Raw genomic sequence first — 23,396 nt, 5'->3', positions numbered from 1 at the left:
TTCCTCTAGAGGGTCATACTCCCAGGGAAGATGTAGACTAAAACAGTTCTTTCACTGGTTCCACAAGGGAATTTTATCTCTGCTTGGGCTCCAGGAAGGGGGAAATCCTTCCTAACACTTTATAACCAGTCAGAGATATTGGAGGCTCCACTTTGTATTACCCAGACTTACCACGGGTCCATAATTGAGAAACTAACATAAAAAGTAGTCTGCAGCCTTCATCACCCCTAAGTACCTGACAGCAGCAAATGCAGAACTGCTCTGGAGGCATATGTTCCCATTCCAGGTTGTGTGGGTTTCCCACGAAATTCTGCCTGTTAACAATGCAAGTAAGAGTCACCAGTCATGATAGACTTCAGGAATAGAACATCAGGTAGAAACCACATCACACAAACAAGTTTAGAATAATTGGAGATCAAAAAGAAAGAATCAGAATATAAGAGGGGAATTAGGGGCGCCTGGGTGGCGCAGTCGGTTAAGCGTCCGACTTCAGCCAGGTCACGATCTCGCGGTCCTTGAGTTCGAGCCCCGCGTCGGGCTCTGGGCTGATGGCTCAGAGCCTGGAGCCTGTTTCCGATTCTGTGTCTCCCTCTCTCTCTGCCCCTCCCCCGTTCATGCTCTGTCTCTCTCTGTCCCCAAAAAAATAAACGTTGGAAAAAAAAATTAAAAAAAAAATCTTAAAAAAAAAAAAAAAGAGGGGAATTAGACATGGGTATGTGTGTGTGTGGGGTGACCATAAAGAACCAAAGGAACTTAAAAAGGAATGGCATGTGAATAAAATTCAGGTTAAATTGCAGGTAAAACACCACTAAATGGGAGAACCAGGATGCCAAATAAGGAAAGGGGGGAGGGCTATAGGAGAGCATTTAAGAAATCTAGATGTCACAATGAGAAGACTTGGGGAGAATTAAGAGCTCCATAAGGTTGAATAGAGAGACTAGAAGAAAAGGAGTGACAGAATTTTCTGGAATTGATAAAAAGAAATTTAGTAATAAGACCTACTATCTTTAAGTCATCAGACTAGTTTAAACAGAATGCCGAATAGCTGAGGAGAATCCTGGGTGGATCTGGAGCAACGGAAATAGGCAAAAGCCTATGGTATTAGTGTTGCCTGATAGTCTTTTTAATAAAATATTGATTGCCTTTCATATTCCAGTTCTGTGCAAGATACCTAAATTTTGTTCCTGTTCTTTGGCCAAAAGCAGAGATTGGCAAACTTTATATAAAGGTCCAGGTGTAGTATATATTTCAGGCTTTGTGGCTCTCTGTTAAAACTATACAACCCCTACTTTCCAGAACAAAAGCAGCCATAGACAGTACTGAGTGTGTGTTTCAGTAACACTGGAAACCGCCTCAGTAGGTTGATTTTTTTTTTTTTCTTCAAAATAGCAGTAGCAGTGATTCTTCACGAATTTTTTTGTTTCTCCTCCCTTCTCTCTTGGGACTTACATTTATAAGTGTAGTAAATCATTTTACCTGTTTCTTGTGTCCTGCGTTTTTTTGTCTTTTACATTTTTTTCCTCTGTGAGCTTTAATGTGGATATTTTATCCGGAAACTGCCTCAGTAGGTTGATTTTTTTTTTTTTTTTTTTCCCTCAAAATAGCAGTAACAGTGATTCTTCACGTATTTTTTTGTTTCTGCTCCCTTCTCGCTTGGGACTTACATTTATAAGTGTAGTAAATCATTTTACCTTGTTTCTTGTGTCCTGCATTTTTTTGTCTTTTACATTTTTTCCCTCTGTGAGCTTTAATGTGGATATTTTGTATCAACCTGCTTCCATTTCACTAATCCTGCTAATTCTTCTCCAGTTTGCTATAAAACGCATTTATTGAATTGACTTTTTTCATGTACTCCAATCTTCTCTTTTCTCCAACATACTAATCAGTCATTTTAAAGATCTTGTTTGGTGACTGCAGTCTGTGAATCACCTGTGGGTCTGTTTTTATTGTCCGTTGTCCCCTTTTTTGTTTGTTTCTCAGCCATGTGGTCCTGTCTCCGCATGCCTAATGTTTTTTCATTCAGTGCAATACACAGTGTACTAAAATTGGAGGTGGGCAGTCCCTATCAAAATAACACCAGTATTCTTCACAGAGCTAGAACAAATAATCCTAAAATTTGTATGGAACCAGAAAAGACTCCGAATAGGCAAAGTAATCCTGAAAAAGAAAACCAAGGCTGGAGGCATCACAATTCCAGACTTCAAGATGTATTACAAAGCTGTAATAATCAAGATAGTATGGTACTATCACAAGAACAGACACTCAGATCAATCGAACAGAATAGAGAACCCAGAAATGGACCCACAAACGTATAGCCAACTAATCTTTTTTTTCTTTTTAAAATTTTTTTAAATGTTTATTTTTGAGAGAGAGAGAGAGACAGAGCATGAGCAGGGGAGGGGCAGAGAGAGAGGGAGACACAGAATCTAAAGCAGGCTCCAGGCTCTGAGCTGTCAGCACGGACCCAACGCAGGGCTCAAACCACAAACTGTGATATCGTGACCTGAGCCACAGTTGGACACTCAACCAACGGAGCCACCAGACACCCCCACTAGTCTTTGACAAAGCAGGAAAGAATATCCAATGGAATAAAGACAGTCTCTTCAGCAAATGGTGTGAAAACTGGACAGCGACATGCAATAGAATGAACCTGGACCACTTTCTCACACCATACACAAAAACAAATTCAAAATGGATGAAAGACCTAAGACAGGAAGCCATCAAAATCCTAGAAGAGAAAGCAGGCAAAAACCCCTCTGACCTCGGCTGCAGCAATTTCTTACTCAACATGTCTCCGGAGGCAAGGGAAACAAAAGCAAAAATGAACTACTGGGAACTCATCAAAATAAAAAGCTTCTGCACAGTGAAGGAAGCAATCAGGAAACTAAAAGCACATGGAATGGGAGAAGATATTTGCAAATGACATAACAGATAAAGGGTTAGTATCCAAAGTCTATAAAGAACTTATCAAACTCAACACCCACAAAACAAATAATCCAGTGAAGAAATGGGCAAAAGACATGAATAGACACTTCTCCAAAGAAGACATCCAGATGGCCAACTGACACGTGAAAAAATGTTCAACATTACTCATCAGGGAAATACAAATCAAAACCACAGTGAGATACCACCTCACACCTGTCAGAAAGGCTAAAATTAACAATTCAGGCAGCAACAGATGTTGGTGAGGATGTGGAGAAAGAGGAACCCTTTTGCACTGCTGGTGGGAAAGCAAACTGGTGCAGCCACTCTGGAAAACAGTATGGAGGTTCCTCAAAAAATTAAAAATAGAACTACTGTATGACCCAGCAATTGCACTACTAGATTTTTTTTTTTTAATTTTTTTTTTTCAACGTTTATTTATTTTTGGGACAGAGAGAGACAGAGCATGAACGGGGGAGGGGCAGAGAGAGAGGGAGACACAGAACCTGAAACAGGCTCCAGGCTCCGAGCTGTCAGCCCAGAGCCCGACGCGGGGCTCGAACTCACGGACCGCGAGATCGTGACCTGGTTGAAGTCGGACGCTTAACCGACTGCGCCACCCAGGCGCCCCATGCACTACTAGGTATTTATCCAAAGGATACGAGAGTGCTGATTCAAAGGGCCACATGCACCCCAAAGTTTACAGCAGCACTATTGACAATAGCCAAAGTATGGAAAGAGCCCAAATGTCCATCCACTGATGAATAGAGATGTGATATATGTATATCTATGTTATATATAAATATATGTAATGGAATATTACTCGGCAATACAAAAGAATGAAATCTTGCCAATTGCAACAATGGATGGAACTAGAGTATTATACTAAACAAAATTAGGGAAAGACAAATACGACTTATGTGGAATTTAAAATACAAAACAGATGAACATAAGAGAAGGGAAGCAAAAATAATATAGGGAGGGGGACAAACCACAAGAGACTCTTAAATACAGAGAACAAACAGGGTTGCTGGAGGTGTTGTGGGTGGGAGGATGGGCTAAATGGGCAAGGGGCATTGGGGAGAACACTTGCTGGGATGAGCACCGGGTGTTATGTGTAGGTGATGAATCACTGGATTCTACTCCTGAAATCATTATTGCACTATATGCTTGCTAACTTGCATATAAATATAAATATAAATAAGAATTGTAAGTGGTCCAGTTGATGTCTTCCTTTGTGAGGCAAGATAGCATACTGATTGAGCTTTATGTTCTTCAAGCCAGCTTTATTGAGTATGATTGACAAGTAAAAATTACATATATTTAGGTTGTACAACATGTTTTTTTTTAAAGGGGTATATGATGGTTTAATATATGTATACACTGTGAAATGATTACTGTAATTGAGTATCTTCAAATGCTATCATATTTGGAGATTAGAGTTTCAACATACAAATTTTGGAGGGGGCATGGTCAGTTCATATCATGCCCCCATGCCAATATGTCCATGTATTTGAATTTCTCTTTTTGTTACACAAAACGTGGTGGACACAGAGAAGTAGGCTTTTTAGGGGGGGGAGGATAATACTTGTGAAAGGTCTAATGAAGAGGAAGCAGAATCAGGTAGGGAGAGCCTCAGGACTGTGCTACACATTGCTGAGGTCTTAGCCAGCTCAGGGGAGAGCTGTGAGGGAAGGATTGGTGCTTCGAGGAGGCCCTCATTAGGCAGAAGTGGCCCTGGGAGTCAGCCCACATACTCCTCATGGCTGAGCAGGGGGTTCTTTTCTGGAATAGTGATGCAGGTGGTAGTGTTCACTTTGTTTTGTCAACTTAAGATATTCTAGGAGTCATTCCATGTTGGTTCACAGAGGTTTGCCTTGTTCTTTTTCATATTTTGCATAATGCTGCTGTTGTAATCTTGCATCTTGTGGGGTTTCCAGAGTTTATTCAACTAGTTCTTTGGATAGATAATGTTGTTTGAAGTATTTTGGTATTCCAGCAATACTGCAGCTTATATTGATTGTGGAAATTATCTCAGGGTGGATTCCTTGACATGGGATTGCTGGGTGAGAGAGTAAACACATACGTAATTTTTAAAATACTGATGATTTCCCTTCCATAGGATTTTTATTGTTTTGTATTCCTACCAGAAGCATGGTTTCCCCACAACCTTGCCAACAAAGTGTGTTTTCAGCTTTTGGATTTTTGCCAATCTGATGTTAGAAATGGGATCAGTGTAGTGGTAGTTGGCAGTTCTATCCATGTCTTCTATTTATTTTTTTTTTCTATTGGTTTTTTTTTTTTTTTTTTTAGTTTTAAGAATTATTTATATATTAGGAGTATTAACTTTTTGTATAATTTGCAAGTATTTTTGCTTTGTATTTTTTTTTTTTTATTTAGCTTATGGTATCTTCTGTTCTGAACTTCTTATTTTCATGAAGTGATTAGTCATAAAAGTGATTAGGATTTGGGATTACTTCCAAGTGTTTTACAAGAGTGGAGTCTAGGTTGTGTAATTTCTAGCTTTCTAGTGTTTCTGTCTCAAAAGGGAGCTAGACTAGATGTTGAAGGAAACAGTCTGTGGTACTTACTGTGAGGGGCATTTTTAGGAAGACCGTGCTGTGGCCAGGAAGATTGATAAGAATAGGAAGGCACAGTGCTTTTCCACTTATTTATTAGAGCCCCCCTGCAGGTTAGAGTTTTCTGGAAAAATTAAGAAACTGAAGGTGCTACAACCAAGACCAGTTAAAGCAATGTTCGTGAGGGGCTGGGGAGGCAGTCCTTTTAAGGGTTTCCATGTGGGGGGTTTTGTGTGGCTACAGTGGAAACCTTTGGACTAGAGTAAGTGGGGTCCCGCTGTGGGGCCCTGGGTCAGGGTGGTGGTGTGAGTGGTGTGCGAGTGTGGTGTACAGAGGATGTCCTGTTGCTGGTGTTTAATTACGCTGTTTTAAATACTTGTTATTTGGGTTTTCTCTTTCATTTTAGAGCACAATAATTCATTTTTAGAAGGTTAGGATAGGAAGCGCCAAGCAAACATAATAGTAGTGTTCCAGGAACCTCTTAGACACAAGACAAGTACAGGAGCAGATGATGCCCCTGGAGGATTTATTGGTAGAATTTATGGAGAGATGAGGACATTGGATTTTGAGGGGATTGTTGTAGAGGCCTACCCGATAAGATCTAGGTCAGTAGTATTTAAAATTTTCTTCTTAACCATGAAACTTTCGAAGATTTGTAAGTGGTTCCATAGTACTAAGGTAAGTTAGAGCAGCAGGGTGAATTGAGGGCAGGCTCCAGAGCCTGCTTGACCTCCTGCTGCTCACAGTTGAGGCCTCTAAGGAACTGTACAGGGTTCATAGAACACAGATTAAAAACTACCTTCCTGGTCTTTTTAAAATAGACATTTTAGGCCTATTTCAAGTTGAATCTGTCCTTGATGTCCAAAATGACTGAATTTGGTAAGCATTTGATCTCCTCACGCTATTTTCTAAGTAATTGGGCAAATGGGAAAGTGGTGATCTATGAAGGAAACTCAAAATAGCTTCTGCTGAGGTAGAGGAAGATCAATTTTGAGAAAGGAAAGCGACTCCGAAGCAGAGGATTGTATATGAGATGAGAAATGGGCACTTGCAAGTAGGGATCCCTTGGGAGTGGTAGGTCTGGAGCCCCTGCCTTGCGAGGAGACCCGTAGAGCCTACAGGACCACTGCTGGAGCAGGAGATGCAGCAGACCAAGGGCATCCAAGCTGTGCTGGAGAATGCAGGGGTTTCTGTAAGGCACTTTATCCACACCTTTACAGGTGACAGCCAGACCCACAAAGATTTTCCTTCTGGAATTGTACTCTGTTTTCTCCTTTGTTACCTTCCTACCCTTGTGGTTTTTCACTTTGGTTACTCTTAGAACTACAGTGCCTTAAATATCCCTAGGAGACACTTTCTCTGAGTCTCTTCAACACAGAGTCTTTTGAAGTCTGCTGTTCCATTTCAACTTTATTTACAGGTGAGGGCAAGAGGAATAGAGAAGGTAACAGCTTTTCTGAACTAGTTTGTGACAGACAATAGTAAAGACTAGTGAATCTGGGTCATCTTTATTGGTTCTGTGCCCTGAATATAAGGAAGGCTTTCTAATGCTCCAGCTGTCACATGAATGGAGTGTTCTGGACTGTGAGCCAGCTGGGTCAGGGGAATGCCTGGGCATGGGCCTTACAGAGCTCCCTAGGCTGTGAAGAGGCCATGAGCAAGGAACTGAGGCCCTACTCACTGCTGGTGGACACCTGGTGACTAGGATTTTGACCGTAACACTGTTTTATTTGATGTTTTTGTTGTATTCACATGAATTAGTAGTGGTTGTGGTTTAGTGTTATTAAAGATTCATCATTTGTAATTATTTGTAATTAGGTTGCTTGCAAGTGAGTTGTGACATTGGATTTTTCCCATTTCCGTGTGTCAGTGGTACCAGTTACAGCCCCTTCACGACACGATCTCTCAGCATTCTCATTACTTTTGCTAAGTAATAAATTATATGATGAGAACCTAGAATAAAACTGATAAGTTTGAAAGACTTGATTATGACCCATCCTAATTCTGAGGAAAGGAGACACCTAGTGACAAACTGCTTAGCATACATACCCTTAAGTCAGTCTGTGGAGAAGATAAAAACGACTGGGTCTAGGAGCCATGGTTGTAAAATTGTGTTACTCTTTTAAGTGGTGACATTACATTGTTCTGTTTTTCTCCAGCTGGTTTCCCCATGGGCTATGCGGCCGCAGCTCCTGCCTATTCCCCCAACATGTACCCTGGAGCAAATCCTACCTTCCAAACAGGTATGCATCCTGTATGTGCTGGGTGGTAGAAGTGCTTTGCATGGCCGGGGAGAATGTAAAGTGGGTGGGTGTTGAGAAGAGAGGTTATAGAATTAGGATTTGGGGTTGAGTTGATTTCTTGGTTCGTAAGATTAGCCTTGTTGTTGAGTGCAATAAAAGCTTTATTCTTACTGCATGTAGAGGTCTCTGGACACTGCGTTTCTCATGTTCTTCCACAACGTAGATCTTCATTCTAATCATAGGTTGTATGTTGCAGGTAACTAGAGCCAGGATACATATTTATGAAATAGTGTTGATTACTAGAAACTAAAGATTATTTTGTCTGGTTAATAGGTGGAATTCCATGTTGCTAACATTTTCAGAGATAACCGATTTCTCCCATATTTTAGCACTTTGGTTATAGTTTTACTTCTTTTCTTTGAAGTATAGTTAACAATGTTCCATTAGATTCCCTAAATCTATAAGTTATGCTGTGCACAAAGTATAGCTACCATCTGTCACCAGACAACCCTATTACAATACCATTGATTATATTCCCCATGCTGTCTTACTTCCTCTGCATGAGAATATTTTTAGATTTTAGAAATCAGTGATAGAGTTGAAAGTTTACATGGTTTGGGTCGTAACCTTGTAAAGAGAGTGGGGCTTTTCCTCTGTGAGCTTGCGCTCTGCTGTGGGCTTGTTGCAGGCTCTGTTCACCCAGATTGGACTTCGTGATTCTGCTGCAGCAGTAGCCCACAGTGACCTGAAGGCTTGGCCTTATGAGTCTGCTGGGGTGCTTCCCTTTTTTCATTTCAGAACACCTAGCCGCACACTGTTCACTTTGATAGAAAAGCAGATAGCTGTAGTGTCCTTACCTTGAATTCTCCTTATTTTGCCAATCATAAAATTCTTCCTTCTGTGACTCTTTTATGCCTTTTTCCTTTCTTTAAAAAAATGTCTTATTTATTTATTTTGAGAGAGAGAGAGAGCGCATGAGCAAGGAAGGGGCAGAGAGAGAGAAAGAGAGAGACAGAGAATCCCAAGTAAGGTCTGAGCTGCCAGCTCAGACTGCCACCAACTGTGAGATCACCATCTGAGCTGAAACCAGATTTGGATACCTAACAACTGATCCACCCAGATGCCCGCCCTTTCTCCTTTCCTGTCCCTACTCTAACTGTATCTGTTCAGCTTGTAGCTCATAGGCTGTCGAACTCTGTGGCTTGGTCTTCTCCCAAGCTTTCTCCTGTGTTTCATGTTCCCTGCCTGCGTACGCCAGAGTAATGTTCCCAGATGAAGGTTTCCCAGATGAGACTAGTTTTTTGCCACATTGACTTGTTTTTTCCAAAATAGTTATTGCTTTGTGTTTTTGGGAGCTTTTAATTACCCTTTTTCTCCTACATGGCAGAGAGTACCTGCTACCTTGTTGCCTATCTTTTGGGGTCTGTAAAAGAAATCCTTTTCCTGGGATCAGTAGTATTATATTATTACTCACTGAATTCTCTAACAGCTAAATGGGACCACTCATCCAGGAGATCACTGATCTGTTTTCTCTCACTATAGATTGTATTTTTTTTTTAATTTTTTTTAACGTTTATTTATTTTTGAGACAGAGAGAGACAGAGCATGAGTGGGGGAGGGTCAGAGAGAGAAGGAGACACAGAGTCCGAAACAGGCTCCAGGCTCTGAGCCATCAGCACAGAGCCTGACACAGGGCTTGAACTCACGAACCACGAGATCATGACCTGAGCTGAAGTCGGACGCTCAACCGACTGAGCCACCCAGGCGCCCCTATTGTATTTTAAAATTTGTGTATAAATGAATCATATGGAATGTACTTTTTCGGGGGGGGGGGGAGGACTGGCTTCTTCTGTAATTAACATCTGTATTGTAGTCTTTTTTTAATTTAAAAAATTTTTTAGTGTTTATTTTATTTTTGAGAGGGACAGAACTTGATCAGGGGAGGGGCAGAGAGAGAGGGAGTCACAGAATCCAAAGCAGGCTCTGAGCTGTGAGCCCAGTGCCCAATGCAGGGCTCAAACCCACGAACCATGAGATCATGACACTTAACCGACTGAGCCACTAGGCGCCTCCATGTAGTCTTTATCAGTAATTCATTCCTTTTTATTGTGAGGTTCCCTTGTATGAAAATAACACAGTTTGCTTACCCATTCCCCAGTTGGTGAATGTATGGATTATTTGCAGTTTGGGGCTGTTATCAATGAAACTGCTATGAAGATTTGTGTACAAGTCTGTATGGATATATGCTTTCGTTTCTCTTGAGTAAATACAGAGGGGAGTGGCTGGTTCTTAAAGCAGGTGTATATTTAACTTTGTAAAAAATTGCCAGACTGTCTTCCAAAATGGTTGTAGCATTTTATGTTCCCCATCAGCAGTGTGTGAGAGGTCCAGTTCTTCCCAATACTTGGTGTAGCCATTCTTCTTAATTTTAGCCATTCTAGTGGGTGTGTGGTAATGTATATCATTCCAGTTTTAATTTGAACTTACCTAACGACTAATAATTTTGACCTTTTTTTTGTTATTTGCCATTTGTAATGTCTTTGGTTGAGTGTGTACATCTTTCACTGTATATCAGTTTTGAGTTTGTTTTCATGTTGAGTTTGAGAGTTCTTCAGATACATGATTTGCAAATATTTTCTTCTGGTCTGTAGCTTTTTTCATTCTCTTAACATTGTCTTTAAAAGAGCAAGAGTTTTTATTAATTTATGTTTTTCTTTAAAGATTTTATTTTTACATAATCTCCACACCCAATGTGGGACTTGAACTCAGAACCTTGAGATCAAGAGTCACATGTTCCACAGCTGAGCCAGTCAGGCACCCAAGAACAAGAGCTTTTAAATTTAATCACTTTCAGGGCGCCTGGGTGGTTCAGTTGGTTAAGTGTCCGACTTCGGCTCAGGTCATGATCTCACAGTCTGTGAGTTTGAGCCCTGCGTCAGGCTCTGTGCTGACAGCTCAGAGCCTGGAGCCTGCTTCAGATTCTGTGTCTCCCTCTCTCTCTGACCCTCCCCTGTTCATGCTCTGTCTCTCTCTGTCTCAAAAATAAATAAACATTAAATAAATAAATAAATTTAATCACTTTCAGGTTATCATTTTGTTAATTTATGGGTCATATGTTTGGTATCATTTCTAAGAAATGTTTGCCTAACCCAGATCACAAAGATGTTCTATTTTCTTCTAGAAGTTTCATAGTTTTAGGTTTTACATTTAAGTCTGTGGCCCATTTTGGTTTAGTTTTTGCATATGGTGGTAAAAATGGATTGAAGTTCATGCATAAGAATTAGTTGTTTGTGGGGCACATGGCTGGCTCAGTCAGTGGAGCATGCGAGTTTGAGCCCCACATTGAATGTAGAGATTACTTAAAAATAAAATGTTTTAAAAAAAGAAAGAAAAAGGAATCAGTTGTTTGTTACCATGTATGATCATGCTGCAGATCACTCTAAAATGTCACATTCTAGAATTTTTTAGAGCAGCTCACTTCTCATGTTTTCTTGGAGTACAAGTTAATGTAAAAGCATACTAAAAGCTTCCAACTCTTTTATTCTTTTACCAAAAAACCTTCAGATTTGTTTGAGGCTGGCAAAGCTATTCTCCTTGCCCAGCGTGTATAGCTCCCCAAGAGGAAGCTTGGTGTTTGTAGATCTGGTCAGCTTTCTCCTTGGGTGCTACTGGATGTCCTCCATCTTCTCCCATGGGAGCCTCTGGGTGTCCTCCATCTTCTCCCGTGGGTGCCTCTGGGTGTCCTCCATCTTCTCCTGTGGGATGCCTCTGGGTGTCCTCCATCTTCTCCCGTGGGTGCTTCTGGGTGTCCTCCATCTTCTCCTGTGGGATCCTCTGGGTGTCCTCCATCTTCTCCCATGGGTGCTTCTGGGTATCCTCCATCTTCTCCCATGGGAGCCTCTGGGTGTCCTCCATCTCCCGTGGGTGCCTCTGGGTGTCCTCCATCTTCTCCCATGGGAGCCTCTGGGTGTCCTCCATCTTCTCCCGTGGGAGCCTCTGGGTGCCCTCCATTTTCTCCCGTGGGAGCCTCTGGGTACCTTCCATCTTCTCCCGTGGGTGCCTCTGGGTGACCTCCATTTTCTCCTGTGGGAGCCTCTGGGTGTCCTCCATCTTCTCCCGTGGGAGCCTCTGGGTGTCCTCCATCTTCTCCCATGGGAGATAAGTCCTTTCTTGCTACTTTGCCATGACTGCTCTCAGGTTGTTGTAACCACAAGGCTGGGTTAGGCAGGTGGGAGTAATGGCATTGTTGGGAACGGTGGCTGCCTCATTCAGAGGAGCATTTGCTGATAGATGCCAGAGTTGTCAGCTGCCAGACTGCTGGCGCAGTATTGTCAGACCCTCTGATTTTTAGGAAAAGCTGGGAATAAAGATGTATATGAAATTTGTGAATGACAAAGTAAGCTGAGAATAAAAAATAATCTGGGAAGAAACCAGGATAAAGATGTATATGAAACTTGCAAATGAGAAAATAAAAGGCACTTTGAAGGTCCTTCCAGTGTCTCGCAGTGCTTTCAGCCACCTTACCTGAGTCTGGGCCATGGCTGTGCTCCCATCTTTTTCTAGGATCTACTCAGTGTTTTCATACTGTGAATTTAAAAATTTGCCTTTTTGAGGCGCCTGGGTGACTTGGTTGGGCGTCTGACCTCGCCTCAGGTCGTGATCTCACGGTTTGTGGGTTCGAGCCCCACTTTGGGCTCTGTGCTGACAGCTCAGAGCCTGGAGCCTGCTTCAGATTCGGTGTCTCCTTCTCTCTGCCCCTCCCCCACTTGTGCTCTGTCTCTCAAAAATAAATAAATGTAAAAAATAAAAATAAAAATTTTCATTTTCCGTGGGCCTTTCATTTCACCTGATGAGCAAGCCAGAGTTGTCCTTATAAAAAAGTTAAAGTTTGTCTCCATTGCTGTTGTTTTCTCAGTCTGCCTTCTGGTTCTCTTCACACCACGTTTGTAGATAAAACTAACGTAGTACAGGTGGTGTGTTTGTGGAGATTGGCTTTCAGAGAGTTAGTAGTCCTAATATTGCTTATTTCTTAGTTCTTCTAAGTGTGACATGATGAGGGTTTAGAGAACTTTGTAATGAGATGTCATATCTTTTGCTGAAAGATTCCATTACTTGAACCTGTAGGTGGAGGCATCATTCATTTCATCCTCATGGACAAGTGTAACAGGCTGAGTACCCATGCAGCCAGAGTGGGCTGTCCTTTCTTAGAATCAGAGGAATACATTGGAAAGAGTTTGGGCTGTGGAGTTAGCTAGATGTGGCTCAAATCCAGACTGTATCACTCCTGGGAAAGTTATTTTATTTCATTTTTAGCATTTGTATAATGTTTTTCTTTTTAATATAATTTATTCAAGTTAGCTAACATACAGTGTGTATACAGTGTGCTCTTGGCTTTGGAAGTAGATTTCCATGGTTCATTGCTTACTTACAACACCCCGTGCTCATCCCAAGTGCCCTCCTCATTGCCCATCACCCCCACTGCTCAACCCTCAGTTTGTTCTCTGTATTTAAGAGACTTGGTTTGCCTCCCTCCCTCTCTGTTTGAAACTATTTTTTTTCCCCATTCCCTTCCGCTATGGTCTTCTGTTAAGTTTCTCAAATTCCACATATGAGTGAGAATACATATTTGTCTTTCTCTGACTGACTTGTTTCACTTAGCATAATACCCTCCAGTTCCATCCATGTTGTTGCAAATGACAAGATTTCATTCTTTCTCATTATTGGCATTTGTATAATGAATTCACATGTTCCCTCAGTTGTGCTATTTGAGGATTCCGGCAAGCAGCATGCACAGTCAGGCTCCCGTGGCCCTGAGGATGCACATTCACACTTCCCCGTTTAGTCATGAGTATCTGAAATTAATATTTACCATTATCATGTAAAGTCACCAAGAACACATTCAATTCTTTGTAGTAAACTCTATTTAAGAAGTGATTCAAACACTACATTAGCACATATTTTGGGGGGATATTTATTTATTTTCTAAGTTTTTATTTAAATTTCAGTAAGTTAACATACAGTGTAATATTAGTTTCAGGTGTAGTATTTAGAGATTCATTACTTAGATACGATACTCAGTGCTCAACCCAACAAGTGTTCTCTTTATTACCCATCATGCGTGTAACCCATCTCCCCACCCACCAGCATACATTTTTTTTTACTTTCTAAAAAACGTTTATGTAATTTTGAGAGAGAGGTGTGCACATGAGAGGGGAGGAGCAGAAAGAGAGAGCGAGTGAGAATCCCAAGCAAGCTCCGCACTGCCAGCACAGAGCCTGACACAGGGCTGGAATCCTGTGTCACGAACTGCAAGATCATGACCTGAGCAGAACAAGAGTCAGATGCTTAACTGACTGAGCCAGCCACCCAAGCACCCCACCAGCACACATTTTAAAGGGAGGAAAAAATGTTGCTAGGAGTGATGAAATAGTTTCCTTGGTTGCTTTGCCCTGCAGGGCTGGATGGAGGATAAATTGGGGAAGATTTGAATTATGTCCATGAAGTAAGACCCCAGGTTTGTTTAAAAAATAAACTTCATTTATGGCAGCCACACAGGAGAGAAAAGCCTTACAGACTGGGTTGTGGAGTCATGGGATCTGTTTCTGTCTTGTTTAAATTAAAGGTTTAACATGCACATAGTTTACAGATAACCTCATTCTCCTTCCCACTCCTGGTATGTGACCACTTGAGCATCCTGTGGTGAGTGGTTATTTTCTTCAACTGCTCTGACCTCCTTGGACCTGGTATCCTAGTTGAGGCCTTATCCTGGGGGTTATTCTTCTCCATCATCTTGAGTTGCTCGTGTCCTTTCCTTCTGCTTGATTCCGTGTCTTAGTTTACTCTTCGGTTTTAGTGGAGGATCCCCTTTAGTAGTCTTCCAGTAGAGATTGGGAGAGTCACAGTTTTGAGATTTTTCATATCCTGAGGACATTTTGTTCTGCACTCACTTCAGTAGTTGGCTTATAGAATTCTGGGCTCGCAATTATTTCCTCCCAGAATTTTGAGAATATTGCTTAATTGTTTTCTAGCTTTTGTTGCTGCTGAGAATTTTGATACTTTGCTGATGCTTAATTGACTGTAATATAACCTGTGTTTCTCTTTGGTATTCTGTAATTTTTTTTTTTTTTTTTTTTTTTTTTTTGTCTCCAGTGTTTTGAAATTTCATGGTGCTGTGTTTTGGTGCAGGTCTTTCCTCCTCACATTTTATGATCTGAATTTTCTTTTTAAATTAAAAAAAATTTTTTTTATTAATGTTTATTTATTTTTGAGACAGAGAGAGACAGAGCATGAATGGGGGAGGGTCAGAGAGAGAGGGAGACACAGAATCTGAAACAGGCTCCAGGCTCTGAGCTGTCAGCACGGAGCCCGATGCGGGGCTCGAACTCACAGACTATGAGATCATGACCTGAGCCGAAGTCGGATGCTCAACCGACTGAGCCACCCAGGCGCCCCTTAAATATTTCTTAAAGATTTGTTTTCTAAGTATTTAATCTCTACACAAACCATGGGGCTTGAACTCAACCCTGAGATCAAAAGTCACATGCTTTTCTGACTGAGCCAGCCAGGCACCCCTATTGTTCTGAATTTTCTAAATAAACATCTTTTATGCTCAGAAACTTACTATATAAAATCTTGTGTGGTGTATAGTACTTTTAGAAGAAATGATCTATTCTACTACAAAAAGTTTTTGGCACCTCACAATTTGCAGTCTCAGAACAGTGGCCCTATACATGAGTGTTTCCCTAAGAGGAAGTCAGCCATTGGTGACTCACTTGTTTGATGAGAGTGAAAGGAGAAGCGCTCTAATCATTTTGTTGTCTGGGTTGCATTGCTATGGATGGTCTTTTTAGGAAAGGAGAATCTGGAAAGCTATTAATATTTTTAAAAGACTGAGCAGTGAAGGTATTTGGTTTTGTATTGTGAATGGTTGACAAGTCTAACAATTATTTTAGAAGGCCATGTCAGTTTTGGATGCCGTGTGATAGGGGTGTGTGTGTATTTTAAGTTTCCTGTTGAAGGTCTCCTGTGTGACACGGTGGGTCTAGTGCTGTATAAAAAACAACAGCAGCGAAAAGAAGGTGCCTAGTCTAGCACACACTCAGTTTTTAACGTGACTGGGAGACAGGGTTTTATTCCTTGAAACTGATTTGTCTTGAGTGTTGGATAAAAGGTGCCTATATAAAAACACAAAATTTTCTGGTTAGTGTTAGGACATAGCTCATAGCTACAAGAATATGCAGTAAGATAACCTACATTAAAAACCATTGCTGTCATTAGTAGAAATAGTGGGTGACTATTTTTCCAACATTTTATTGTGAAAATTTTTCAGTATACAGAGAAACTGAAAACAAATTCACATTGAACCTCTTGTGGACTGCCAAGATTCCACAATAAAATCTTTTAAAATCAATTTTTATTTCTGTTTGTTTTATTTGTTTAATCTCTGTACCTCATGTAGGGCTCAAACTCAAGACCCTGAGATCAAGTGTCACATGCTCCACTGACTAAGCCAGCCAGGTGCCCCTACAATCAACATTTAAAATTTACATTTTACTTGTATCACATATGTATCCCTCTGTCTATCCTTCAGTCCATCTTACTTTTTGACGTGTTTCAAAGTAAGTTGTGGACATCAATTACACTTGACCCCATTTACTCCAGTGTGCATGTTATTAATATTTGTTTGCAGCTCTGGGGTACCCACCTGGCTGGTTCAGTTGGTTAAGCATCTGACTCTTGATTTCAGCTCAGGTAATGATCTCACAGTTCGTGAATTTGAGCCCCACATTGGGCTCTGCACTGATAGCGCAGATCCTGCTTGGGATTCTTCCTCTTTCTCTGCCATTCCCCCACTTGTGCTCTCTCTCTCAAAAATATATACATATTTGTTTGCAGTTTTATTTTAGTTTCGTTTTCACATGAAACTTACATATGCATAAATTTTAAATGTACCATTCAATCATAATCTCACAGGTGCATACACATAGTAGCTTTTTGGAGTCATCTCACCATCTTCAACAAAGCATACATATGAGGCAGGTGTTACAAAAGCCACCTTAAGAGACCTGGGGCCAGCTGGAGGGATTTGTGCAACAGTAGGCCTCTGGCCTCCATTAGAAGAAGAAAGGAAAGGCATTGTAGGTTGACCGTTCATTGGTTGTGAGTGAAGGACTTCACCTTCTTTCAGTGCATGTGGTTGACCAAAAGAGTGATTCTGAATCAGAGAACCTCTCTGTGGAGGGCTGTATGCCTGGGTCTTCATTGTTTTGGATTTATACTGTATTCCTGGAAGCTCGCTCAGGTTGGCAGTTTCCACCTTGTATGCAGTTCAAAACTCCAAGCTCTTTTTGCAGTTTGAACAGTGACAAAATGGTCTTGGACTTACTTGTTAGGAATAGTGATAAGTTTTTTAGAGGCTCTCTTTTCTCCAGTTTTTCATCCAGGTCATGAATTTGTTGCTTGTGTGTTTTCACTTCCTCAAATAGCTTCTTCTTTTTCTGAATTAGTTTATTGTATTAGGATCAGTGAGATGATGGTGCATGGTGGGCACGCTTGTGACCAGTCATGTTGATGGAAGCACTGCACCTGAGGAGAGTGGCTATTCGTTGTTGCCACTTAGAGTTAACCTCGCAGTTAAAACGAATTTCAGAGTAATTTAGGGAAACCTGGAAGGGTCTTTTCACTCTTCAGGGTGAAAACAAAGTAGTTGAGCTTGGGAGTTGCCTGGTTTGGACAAAGGAGTCAGGACTCACAGTCAGGTCTGGGTTTGTACCTGCTCTACTACTTGGGACTGGGTGACCTTTTGGACAGTATCATCTTTATCAGCATCTTCATAATGAACGCCATGAAGGGCATTCTGTGGAGTGAACCTAGGCACACAAAGTACAGGTCAGTTAGAAGAACTTCTAAGACTGACTTGGTCCTTGTCAAAGGGGGATTTCTTTCATGTGACTTGAGAAAAGCATCATTTAGAGCTGGTGTACTTCCTGGGAGTCATTCATTTTCTTTCTCTCTTTCTCTCTTTTTTTAAGTTTATTTGTTTATTTTGAGAGAGAGTGAACAGGGAGGATCAGAGAGAGAGAGGGAGAGAGAATCCCAAGTAGGCTCTGTGCTGTTAGTGCACAGTCTGTTGTGGGGCTCTAATAAACAGTGAGATTACGATCTGAGCCAAAATCAAGAGTCAGACCCTTAACCGACTGAGCCACCCACGCGCCCCTCTCTTAAATTAATAACAAAATATATGTACACTTCTAACCACAGTCCAATAACGTAATTAAAATTTTTTAACTTTTTAAAGTTTATTTTAAAAAAATTTTTTTTTATTTAAAAAAAAATTTTTTTTTTAATTTTTTTTTTTTAATTTTTTTTTCAACGTTTATTTATTTTTGGGACAGAGAGAGACAGAGCATGAACGGGGGAGGAGCAGAGAGAGAGGGAGACACAGAATCGGAAGCAGGCTCCAGGCTCTGAGCCATCAGCCCAGAGCCCGACGCGGGGCTCGAACTCCCGGACCGCGAGATCGTGACCTGGCTGAAGTCGGACGCTTAACCGACTGCGCCACCCAGGCGCCCCTAAATTTTTTTTTTTTAACGTTTATTTATTTTTGCGACAGAGAGAGACAGAGCATGAACAGGGGAGGGTCAGAAAGAGGGGGAGACACAGAATCTGAAACAAGCTCCAGGCTCTGAGCAGTCAGCACAGAGCCCGACGCGGGGCTCGAACTCACATACCGCGAGATCGTGACCTGAGCCAAAGTCGGACGCTTAACCGACTGAGCCACCCAGGCGCCCCTAACAATTTCTTTTAATGTTGATTCTGTCTTCAGAGACAGAGAGACAGAACATGAGGGGCAAAGAGAGAGAGGGAGACACAGAATCTGAATCAGGCTTCAGGCTCTGAGCTGTCAACACAGAGCCCGACAGGGGCTTGAATTCATGAACTGAGATCATGACCTGAGCCCAAGTGCCCAAGTTGGGCGCCTAACCAACTGAGCCACCCAGGTGCCCCCTTACTGTCTTAAGTCAAATCTTTTTACCATAGCCCTGGTGCTTGATAATTCCTCCCCCACCCACCCACCCCCCCCAACTTTATTTTGCTGTGATAAACACTGTGATGAGCATTTTTACAGTTGAATCTGTTCCAATCTATGCTTTTTTTTGGTGGACTTATGGGATGTAAAGACAGACATTTAATGCTAGATTGTGCCCTAGACGTGTACCCATTTGTATTCCTACAAAACAGGTATATCTTTTCTGTACCTGTGTTGAGTATACTGTCAGTAGAACTTTCTCCTTGGTTTTTTCCTTCTCCCCCAAATGCCCCCTGCTCCTACCCCACACACACATACATGTATCAGGTCTGGAAATGAGGTCAGATCTTTGTGGAGGATGGACTGGTCCATAGTGGTGTCACATCTTGACTGCGGTCAGGGCTAGAACACTGCTTGGTTCCTCCTTGTGCCAGGTCAAAAGTGGGTTTGAATTAAAGCCTTTTTTTCTTTTCTTTTTAAATTTTATGTTAGTTTCAGATGTACAACATAGTGATCCAGTTCTGTCTGTGTGCTCTACGGCACAATAAGTGTATATATCTACAGCACAATAAGTGAATACATCATCTCTCATCGTACAGTGTTATTACAATGTTACTGACTGTATTCTTTTTTTTAAATTTTTTTTTTTTTTTTTAAATTTTTTTTTTTTTTTTTTCCAACGTTTATTTATTTTTGGGACAGAGAGAGACAGAGCATGAACGGGGGAGGGGCAGAGAGAGAGAGGGAGACACAGAATCAGAAACAGGCTCCAGGCTCTGAGCCATCAGCCCAGAGCCCGACGCGGGGCTCGAACTCACGGACCGTGAGATCGTGACCTGGCTGAAGTCGGACGCTTAACCGACTGCGCCACCCAGGCGCCCCACTGACTGTATTCTTTGAGCTGTACTTTTTATTCCTCTCCATGACTTACTTATTTTATAACTGGAAGTTAGTACTTCTGAATCCTCCTCACCTTTTCACCCATTACCATTGCCTGCCCAACCCAGCAACCACCACTTTGTTCTCTACTTATGAGTCTGTTTCTGGTTTTTGTTTTGTTTTTTTTAGATTGCACATATAAGTGAAATCACATGGATCTTACAGTATTTGCCTATCACCGTCTAACTTCACTTAACATAATGCTCTCTAGGTCCATTTGTGTTATTGGAAATGACATCTCATTCTTTTTTTTGTAGTTGAGTAATATTCCACTGTGTGTGTGAGAGTGTGTGTGTGTGTGTGTGTGTGTGGGTGGATGTATGTGTACATACATATACATGACATCTTTATCTGTTCTGTCTTTGGGTACTTGGGTTGCTTCTGTATGTTGGTATTGTATATAATGCTACAATAAAAATAGGAGGGTATGTATCTTTCCAAACTAGTGTTTTCATTTTCTTTGGGTAAATACCTAGTAGGGGAATTATTAGATCACATGGTATTTCTGTTTTTAATTTTTTGAAGAACCTCCATACTGTTTTCTGTACTGGTAGCACCAATTTACATTCCCACCAAGGTGTACCAGTGTTCCCTTTGCTCCACCTCCTCACCAGCTCTTACTGTTTCTTGTCTTTTTGTTAGTAGCCATTCTGACTGGTGTGAAGTGATATCTCACTTCACAAAGTGGTTTTTGATTGTGTTTCCCTGATGTGAATTGAATGATGTTGAGCATCTTTTCATGTGTCTGTTAGCCATTTGATCTCTTCTTTGGGAAACTGTCTATTCAGGTCTTCTGCCCACTGTTCAGTTGGGTGCTTTTATTTTGGCGTTCTTTGTGTATTTTGGATAGTAACTCCTTATCAGATTTATTTGCAGATCTCTCCTTTCGTTCACTAGTTTGGTTGTCTTTTGTTTTGTTGATTGTTTGCTTTGCAGAAGCTTTTTAGTTTGATGTAGTCCTAATAGTTTATTTTTGCTTTTGTTTCCCTTGCCTAAGAGATCCATAAGTATGCTGCTAAGGCTAATGTCCAAGAGATTATTGCCTGTTTTCTTTTAGGAGTTTTAAGGTTTCAGGTCTCACATTTAGGTCTTTAATCCATTTTGAGTTTATTTTTGTGGCTAGTTTACGAAAGTGGTCCAATTTCATTCTTTTGCACGTAGCTGCCCAATTTTCCCAACATCATTTGTTGAAAAGACTTTTTCCCACTGTATATTCTTGCCTCCTTTGTTGTAGATTAATTGGCCATATAAATGTAGGTTTATTTCTGGGCTCTTTATCCTGTTCCATTGATCTATGTGTCTGTTTTTGTGCCAGTATCACCATTTTGGTTACAGCTTTGTGTAGTATATCTTGAAATCTAGACTTGTGATACCTCCAGCTTTGTTCTTCTTTCTCAAGATTGCTGTGGCTGTTTGGGGGTCTTTAGTGGTTCCATACACAAATTTTAGTATTGTTTGTTCTAGTTATGTGAAAAATGCTATTGGTATTTTGATGGGGATTGCATTGAATCTGTAGATTGCTTTCAGTAGTATGGACATTTTAATGATACTAATTCTTCCAGTACATGAGTGTGGTGTCTCTTTCCATTTATTTGTGTTGTCATCAGTTTTTTTTCATCAGTTTGTCCTACAGTTCTCAGAGTATATGGTCTTTTACCCTTTTGGTTAAATTTATTTCTGGATATTTTACTGTTTTCGGTGCTGGTGTTGTAGATGGGATGGTTTTCTGAATTTCTCTTTCTGCTACTTTGTTATCAGTGTATATAAATGCAACAGGTTTCTGTGTATTTTATGTCCTGCAATTTTACTGAATTCATTAATTCGTTATAAATTTTTTTTTTTACTTTATTTTAGAGAGTGTGAGCTAGGGAGAAGGACACAGAGAGGGAGGGAGGAGGGTAGAGAAAGTGAGAAAGAGGGAGAATATTCCAAGCAGGCTCCATGCTCAGTGCGGAGCCCACAGCTGGGCTTAATCCCTTGACCCTGGGATCATGACCTGAGCTGAAATCAAGAGCTGGATGCTCAACTGACTGAGCCTCCCAGGCACCCCAGTGAATTCATCTATTCTAACAGTTTTTGGTGGAGTGTTTAGTTTTTTGTATATAGTGTCATGTCAGCTGCAAATAGTGGTAGTTTTACTTTTTCCTTACCAGTAGGGATGCCTTTTATTTCTTACCTGGTTGCTGTCGCTAGTACTTCTAGTAATGTGTTGAATAAAAGTGGTAAGAGGGGAGGGACATCCTTGTCTTGATCCTGATCTTAGAGGAAATCTCTTGGGTTTTCACTGGCCACTGGCTTCTTTGTTTCAGGTTACACTCCTGGCACACCTTACAAAGTGTCCTGTTCCCCCACCAGCGGGGCAGTGCCACCATACTCCTCCTCCCCCAACCCCTACCAGACTGCTGTGTACCCTGTGCGAAGTGCCTACCCCCAGCAGAGCCCCTATGCACAGGTAGGCCTGGGTGTGCTATGGGTCTCTTAATTAAGTGCTCTTGGGCATTGTGTGTGTGGGAAGGGTTGGTTCTCTCTGGACTCTGACCCATGAGGTGTGGAGCCCTGTGGTATTTGTCTCTCTTCCTCCCTGCAGCAGGGCACGTACTACACACAGCCCCTGTATGCAGCACCCCCTCATGTCATCCACCACACCACGGTGGTGCAGCCCAACGGCATGCCAGCAACAGTGTACCCTGCTCCCATCCCTCCACCTAGAGGCAATGGCGTCACCATGGGCATGGTGGCTGGGACCACTATGGCCATGTCAGCAGGTGAGTCCTTGACCCTGGGTTGCCTGTTTTATGAGAGCCAGGAGACGGGAGAGCTCACTAATTCTCTGACCCTTGGTTTGATTTTTCAATGGCTTGAGTTGTGTGGAAGGACATACTCTTTGGGAAAGGAACAGCATATGATCCTTCTTTCCCTTCCTTTCATTTCTTCCCCTTCTTCTTTTGGTTGAGAGGAGAGGTGTGACCAGCCAAGAACCAAGTACCCTCCCCATAGGGCATGAGTGGATAGTGATCAATGTATTAGACAGGTGAGCTGAGCCCTTAGCAGTAGGGCTGAGGAGCATACCAGTGAACATACCAAGCTTGGGCAGAAGGTGATCACTTTGTATCTGGGTGGGCTGGCCTTCCTGATAACTCCCCTTTAGTGTAGGCTGCAGGGCAAGTTGTGTGAATGTTGGTGTTTGCATGAATCTAGGAAAGCTGGCTTTGTGTTCATGGACATAACAGCCTCTTATAGAAAATCTTTGGCATTGGTCACCATTTCCCAAGGCTTTCCTTTCCATTGCTCAGGAAAATATATCACAGAGAGATGAGACTCCTGGCTAGGATGTTCATATCTCCCTGTGAGCCCCCAGTGTGCATATGGGTTGTCTGTGGCATGCAGCCAAGTACGGAAGATGTCATTGCTTGCCCATGGCTGTGTGTGTGTATTTTAATATTGTTCCCTCCCTCTCTCTTTTTTTTCCCCCTTTAACTCCAATATAGGGAGATTGTGCCAGAGAGAAAGGTGTATTAGGATACCATGTGTGTTTCTGCTCAGAGTCTCCCTTGTATTTGGTTTTCCCATACTTTTTTGTGAAGGCACAGACAAACTGCATGTTTGAGGCACGTGAAGGGAAAGATGGCAGGCCCTGGGTTGGTTGTGGGCAGGAAGATGGGAAGTGAAGAAAAGCAGGGTGAG

General features: G+C 41.7%; 1 protein-coding gene across 3 annotated transcripts in view; it reads left to right on the top strand.

Annotated features, from left to right (window-relative positions):
* The window catches only part of FAM168B (family with sequence similarity 168 member B), a 38,035-nt gene that overhangs the window by 8,503 nt on the left and 6,136 nt on the right, over window positions 1–23,396 (top strand). For 2 of the 3 annotated variants that reach the window (XM_043576419.1, XM_043576418.1), the window contains exons 3-5: window positions 7,661–7,744; window positions 22,022–22,164; window positions 22,300–22,477. In XM_043576419.1, the coding sequence (XP_043432354.1) occupies window positions 7,661–7,744; window positions 22,022–22,164; window positions 22,300–22,477 (405 nt within the window). The remainder of the gene's footprint in view (window positions 1–7,660; window positions 7,745–22,021; window positions 22,165–22,299; window positions 22,478–23,396) is intronic. The other variant, XM_043576420.1, reaches the window with a different exon arrangement.

The sequence above is a fragment of the Prionailurus bengalensis genome, chromosome C1 (assembly GCF_016509475.1).
Source record: "Prionailurus bengalensis isolate Pbe53 chromosome C1, Fcat_Pben_1.1_paternal_pri, whole genome shotgun sequence".
NCBI lineage: Eukaryota > Metazoa > Chordata > Mammalia > Carnivora > Felidae > Prionailurus > Prionailurus bengalensis.
The sequence above is the reverse complement of the archived record's forward strand: the minus strand, read 5'-3'. Positions and strand labels throughout refer to the sequence as shown.